The sequence below is a fragment of the Alligator sinensis genome, unplaced genomic scaffold (assembly GCF_000455745.1).
Source record: "Alligator sinensis unplaced genomic scaffold, ASM45574v1 scaffold253_1, whole genome shotgun sequence".
Taxonomy (NCBI): Eukaryota; Metazoa; Chordata; order Crocodylia; family Alligatoridae; genus Alligator; species Alligator sinensis.
In genome coordinates, this window is record NW_005842147.1 from 601,884 (window position 1) to 608,648 (window position 6,765).

The following is a 6,765-nucleotide window of genomic DNA, read 5'->3' on the forward strand; positions in this document are numbered from 1 at the left end:
TCTTTCCAGGCCAATTCTTTCTAAACCCTGAAACTTCTTTTTCCTATTATTATTTGAATATTGCAGTATTTCTAGATGTCTTGCATTTTAAAAATTAGCTCATCAGAAACATTAACCCTTTGACTGCTTTCTTTTCAGAGATGTGGTACTGGGTTTTCCTGTGGGCTCTCTTCTCTTCTCTCTTTGTCCATGGTGCTGTGGCAGTGTTAATGTTTGTGATGCTGCAGAGGCATAGGCAGGGGAGACTAATCTCTGTCATTGTGGTCAGCATTGGATTTCTGGGTTCTGTAACTGGAGCAATGATAACTAGTAAGTCTGTCTTGTTTTTTACTCTTTTGAACCTTTTATTTTCTTTAAACAGTGTTTCTTATCTATGTTGGTAACAAATCTACATGAACAATTTTACCTTACTCTCATAGAAAAAATTACATGATTATCTTTACATAATGGGAAGAGCAACTCAACTGATAAAGGTAGTATTATAGGACGTTCAGAGAAGCAGAGAACTCCACAAACCTCTAATCTTTAGAAACCTTGAGGAGATCTCAAAGAGGGTATTATATTCCACTGTTTTCTGGAACTAGAGTAACTGCTCTCTGTTCCTCTGCTGTGGTGTTGGCTATAGGGGAGGAACTGTGTTATTAGTCTCCAAGTACTTTCCTCTCCATTTGGCTTGCCAGACAGACTCTTGTTGGTCTGGTTCAGCTGTCAAGATTGCAGACTTGTATTGCATCGTTGCTAAAGGCTGAATTGGATGCTATCCAAGATAGCATTTAGTTGAACATTTTTTATTAGCAGGTATCCTTGTTCTTGCTAGTCCTGGGAGGGCGCATCTACACATCACCTTATGACAACGTAGCAACGTGCTAAATAGGAGTATGGCATGCTATGGCAACATGGCAAACACATGGGCCTACCATTTACCAGCAGCTATGTCGCCATAGCAGCATGCTCCCCCAGTATAGTGTGCCACTACAGCAATGTAGCAATGAAATCTAACTGTGCATCACACACATCACATGGCGCAATAACTACCTGTACTGTGCCGTGCTTCAGTACTTCCAAAAGGAATTATTTCCAAATACTTTAGTACTTCCTTTTAGTACTACCAAAAGGAAGTACTAAAACACGGTGCCATAGCAACATTACCATAGGGCAATATGTAGATGCTTTTGGAGATTTGATTGAAAGTTGCATGAAAGTCTGTAGTAAATTACAGAAGATCGTATGGTCATGAAATGGAAAAAATGTCTTTAATTGCAACTGTGAGCCTCTCTCTCACTTGCTCGTCTTTCCAGATTGCCAGGTTAAAGAGCACTTGTGAAATCCCTGTATTGTAAACTCTGACAGAGTTTACAAGTCTTCTAACAGAATTTGTAATACTTCTAGAGAAACTAAGCAATTGAGTACAGAACAGGTGAACATCAACACGTGCATCTGTTTTAATCTTGCCATAATGATCTTGTAATGGGAATTTTAACTGCATTTTAACTCTTCTGTTGGCAACTTCTACCCACTGTATTTCTGCCTGTGGCAGCAGTTCTCCACTTAACTGTCAGTTGCCCCTCTTTGTAGTCTTACCACTATGTTATTTTACCCACCATGCTGAAATGTTTAAAAAAAAATAAAAAAAAAATATATATATTGAACAGGGGAGGTGGATGTCTTGCTAGTAGGTTGACCTGATGGACATTCTCAAGGTGTATTTACAGGTCTCCTCCTCCCCTACCTACATCATGTCCCATCACTCACTGTCTTGATTCTTTTAGGCAACAGGCTTCAACGCATAGGTTTTACCCCACTTTTCCTTCTTTGCTGGTCTCTTCGAATCTTTGCTTCAAACAGGTAAAAATGTGAGTCTTTGCTCAATTAAGTTCTAGAGTAAATCATCTTAAATCACTGATCAATAGACCTGATTGTCTAACTCAGGTTCTACATAGTCTCATTAATCCATGCAACACAACACCCGTTCAATCAGGTCCTTCTTAATTAAGTAGGTCTCCATAACTATTCCATATTTTTCCCCAAACAGTCTCTAATTAATTTTTTCTATAACTTAAATAACTTGGTACAGACTTGCCATGAATTTGTCACTTATTCCTCCACCTTCTCCTGTTTCCATGAGTCAATTTGGAGCACAGCACAAGCTCACCTTCACTGCAGACCAGGATTATTCTTTGCCAGGCTGGGATGCATCTACGGGGCAGCAGGTTCAGCATCAGCCCCTCACTCTTTCTGCAGTCAGTCTTTCCTCTCTGCTTTCCACTTCTTGTTCATGCTTCTGCACGATACACAAGGTAGTAATTTCCCCCTTGCTTCCCCCTTTCCAGAGGGATCCCTAAACTGTGATTCTTCCCCTCTTTTTGAGGAACACCAGAACTCTGTAGACCTGGGAATCAGCCCCAGCTGCATCTGCCTATGACACATACAGCTTAACTCATTTGGTGCTGGACTGTAAACTTTGGTGTTCTTTTGTGTGTGTGTGTGTGTGTGTGTGTGTGTGTGTGTTTGTTTTTGTTTTTCCTGGTCCTGGAGCCCTCAGTAGCTGTGCTTCCTGGTTGGGTTCACCTTGCAGGGCAAGTATAGCAGGGTCCATGTTTAGTGCCCTGCTGCACTGCCCCACAGAACAGTGTTGAGTTAAAAAATGAAAGCTTTTTAACTTGTTTTACAGTTGACCAGACCAGAATTGGTGAAATAAAAAAAAAAAAAAAAAAATCAAACTACAAAACTTGAACAGTTTTGGAACCATAGTTGTTTTCTCTGAATCTCTCAACTTTCTAAAGTTTTTCAGTCTCTCCAAAGTTAGGACATTAGAACTTGAGACCATTTTTAGGGATGCTATTTGTTAAATATGAGTGCAGAAGGATATTCTTTCACTAAAATATCGAGGGAGAGGAAGAGGATTCTGTTTAAACAACCTTTCTCAGTTTAGGCCAGTATTTCTCAACCAGGGTGCCATGAGATCCTTTTAAGGATGCTGCTGAATGTTGGCACCGTTGGGTATGGAAACACCTACATGTGATTCACAAGATTAAACCCTCAGACATTTAAAGTAATGAATGCATAGTGTCAAACGTTCTGACCTGTTGTGATCTTTTTGAGGAGTTGGGTTTTTTTGTGTTTTTTGCAGCAATATCTACTATTTTTCTGCAGTAAAAAAGTGAGTGAAAGGTTAAGAACTGGAATCATCTGGGAAGGTGCCATGAGTTTAAAGGTTGAAAACTACTGGTTTAGGCAGTAGATTGTCCAAGAATATTTGAGAGCAACATTGTCCAAGGCTGCTGACTGAAATAACACAAAACAGCCTTTTCTGAGTAAGAAAATATTTTTGAACTAATGAAACCCTACACACACAGGGCATCTACACAAGACACTAAATGTGCAGTAGATTAGTTCTACTGTGCATTAGCACATCACAGCAAAATATTCTACACGAATGTGTAGACACACCCACAAGCTCTTGTTTTAACTGCAGCACCTCTTCATTTAGAACAGCTGTTGGCAACCTATGGCCTACGGGCCATACCCCATTGGCAGATGTGGGACTTTAGTAGCTGGGACGGTGCCAGCTGCAGGTGCTTACCCCATGACACCATGGGGATGAATACTGGCTGCAGCAAGGTCCTAGCATCTACCTACCTCTGACCCATGGTGGGTCATTTTAGCCTGCAGCTAGAAAAGGTTACCTACCCCTGATTTTAAAAGAATAGTGTGTTCTATAGCTCTTAGGGGGGGAAAAATGGTTTTGTGTTTTTTTTTGGAGGTGGCAAATTAATTATAATTTGGTCTGTTTATTGTGATGCATGTACCTCCTTGTATCTAAAATTGCTTTATTCCAATTCATTCGGCAGATTTATTTTATGATACCTTGACCTAATAATGGGTTACTAACTCTGTTCATTTTAAAACGAAATCTGTTTTCTTTAACTTCAAATAATGTCTGTGTTTTTGCTGCTTACTGAAACGTGAACAGGTTCTCTACTAGTTTGGGGTTTTTTGTTTGTTTGTTTTTTTCCCCTGTGACTTTTTTTGTTTTAGGTATTTAATTGTGATTAAGTAACATTAAAATTTCTGTATCAAGTACGTACCATTCCATGATCTCCCCCCCCCCCCCCCCCAAATACATTCTTCTAATCGTGAAAAAAGACTAGTTGTTGTCCTTTTTACTTTTTAAGGCATACAAACTGTGGTACAGTACAGGAGGATTGGATAATATGTACCAAATAATGTTAACTCATGGGGCATCAAATAAACATTAGCTGCTCTTAGCAGTGCCTTTGCAGATTCAATTGAATACATTTTTACACTGACAGTTACCTAACTGTAGTAAACATGACTGAGTTTCATTGCAAAAGATGATCTGATATATCTGAAGATGCAGAAAGCATACACCAAATGTATTAAGTTTCTGTTTTAAGAGCTTAATCTCTGATATAACAATGGAAGTAATCATTTCCTACTGATCAGTTCAAATATGACATAACATCACAGCTTTCATTCTGTTTATGTGACCTTCCTTTGCATAATGCAACATAGATGTGCATGACAAATTTCACATGAGGAAGATAGTGGGAAAGTTACCATTGCCACTACTGTTACTCTGCAGAACAGTATTTTGGCTTGGGTTATGCAGTCTATATGTAGTATCAAAAGGCCAGGGTACTTTTAATGGAAAAACCTAAACACAGTAGGACAATTCAGAATAATTCCTTATTATTCATCCCTATATTGAATATTAAAGTGGTATTCCTTTTCATATATTGTCCTTGGTCATGATTCAATGCTTTTATTTTGTTTTAGTAACTTTGTATAGCTCTCATGTAATCCTTAAGGTTTAATATTTTGCCAGTATAGCTCTGACTTGCCATACTATGAAAAAAATCTAGGTAGATGGGTAGATAATTTTTTGTGCTTTGGCTGGTAAAGATTTAGACAACTTCTTAAGACCTCTTCAAAGTACCACAGAATGGACAAAGGTGTTAATAAAAAAACAAACAAACAAACCAAAAAAACCCAAACAGGAACCCTTCTCCCCTACACTCTAACATTCTTATAGGGGTTTTGCAACATTATGTTGAGTATTTTGGGTTTTTGAAAGTGAGAATTTCTCAGTGTTTCAGACTAATACAGTGCAGCTCATAAAAATATTCTTGATTTACCTCAATTTTCTGTACTTATTTACTAGGCATAAATTTGCAATGTTGGAGGAATTATTTGGTAGTACTTTGTAAATAATAGATTTTTGGCTTTAACCTTGTTTTTTGTTTGTCTTTTCTTGTGACTTTAGGTGCTGCAGTAGCTGGAATTTACAGAGTGGCAGGGAAGAATATGGCTCCCTTGGAAGCGCTTGTGTTTGGAGTTGGACAGACAGTTTTGACATTGATTATCTCATTTTCAAGGATTCTAGCTACACTCTAAGACTTCTGTGAAAACTGGTTTCAGCAGCTGATGGACTTGAATTAGTGCAAAAGGGATTGTGTGAGATGCCTAGGGGTTCCACCCAGTGGGACAGGACTGCCCTCTGCTGTCCAAACTGTTGTACTATTGCATTGCACCTTATGTGCCTCAGTCACTCGGCAAGGTGCAATCAGTGTGTACGAAGTTGAGGGGTAAAGCATCTTGAATAGCTGCCAATCAGGTTAATATTTGAGATCATTCTTAACAGTGTTGTGATTAAATACTGGCACACATCTGAAGAATTGGTACATGTATATGTACCAAACTTAAAAAAAATACATATATATTTCTTTTTTTAACTCTTGATAGAGTGACTGTTTGAAATTGTAGTGTCAAAACAAAGCTGTGAACATATTCCATCTGAATTCAAGTCAATGAGTAGGATGCTTGCTTGCTTTAACAGAATCCTGGTGAGTGCTGGATGTTACCCCATTCAGCTTGTGAAGTAACTACTTGATTTTAAACTTGTATATGGGCACTGCTAGGTGAGACTTGTGGACTTCAGGAGCCTTGTCAACAGCATTAATATGGCTAACACTCTATGCAAAAGATTTTTGATTGTGGAGCAATTCTGTGAGATTTAATAGTTTGATTTCTATGTAGTTCATATCTCAATAGATTAGAAAATCGGGCAGTACAGACAGTGTGTGTGACAATCTGTTGTTTACACACAAAACGAACTTTAAACGATTCCTTTTACTTGTACATTTATTTGATCTAAAATACAGGTGTTCATCAAGCCTTCTCAAACAGCAGGTAGCTTTTTATCTGAGAGGAAAGACGTTTTTGTTTCTAGTGTGATCCTAAAAAGGTTACTAGTTGTAATTAAATCTCCTTTTAATGAGATTTTAAAAAATATTGGAATTCTTCCATCATGAAATATCTGATGTTTAAACATGGGCCTGATTTTAAGCAAAATTTAACTGAAAAGTAGAGAATCACAAAGAATGTTGAAAGGGATAAAAATAACTTGTGGTACATAACTTATGCCTGTATTCTGATGGAGAAAAATAAGTTTGCTGGATAATCATGAATAATGGATCATCAATATCAAAAGTGGGGCTATAATACATTTATTTCCACATTTCTGTTTGAGATGATTCAGTATTTGGTGCTTTAAGTAGATTAGTTCTGTATACATTTCTGGTTAAAAAGGAACAGTGGTGTTGTTCATGTAAATTGTCCTACACATGAAATGTTTTGAACTGAATAGACATGTGAAAGCCTATTTAAAGGGACAGTGAGTGTATGAGGAGCGAATCCTTCATATCCTGCTTCAGCTGGGTACTTTACAACAAGTGAATATCA

At 37.9% G+C, this 6,765-nt stretch overlaps 1 protein-coding gene across 1 annotated transcript in view; it reads left to right on the top strand.

The window, feature by feature from the left end:
• TMEM170B (transmembrane protein 170B) overlaps positions 1–5,418 on the top strand; it is an 18,942-nt gene extending 13,524 nt beyond the window's left edge. Inside the window, exons 2-3 of the mRNA XM_006025449.1 lie at positions 139–309; positions 5,288–5,418. Of these exons, the coding sequence (XP_006025511.1) occupies positions 139–309; positions 5,288–5,418 (302 nt within the window). The remainder of the gene's footprint in view (positions 1–138; positions 310–5,287) is intronic.
• Positions 5,419–6,765: the final 1,347 nt, after the last annotated feature.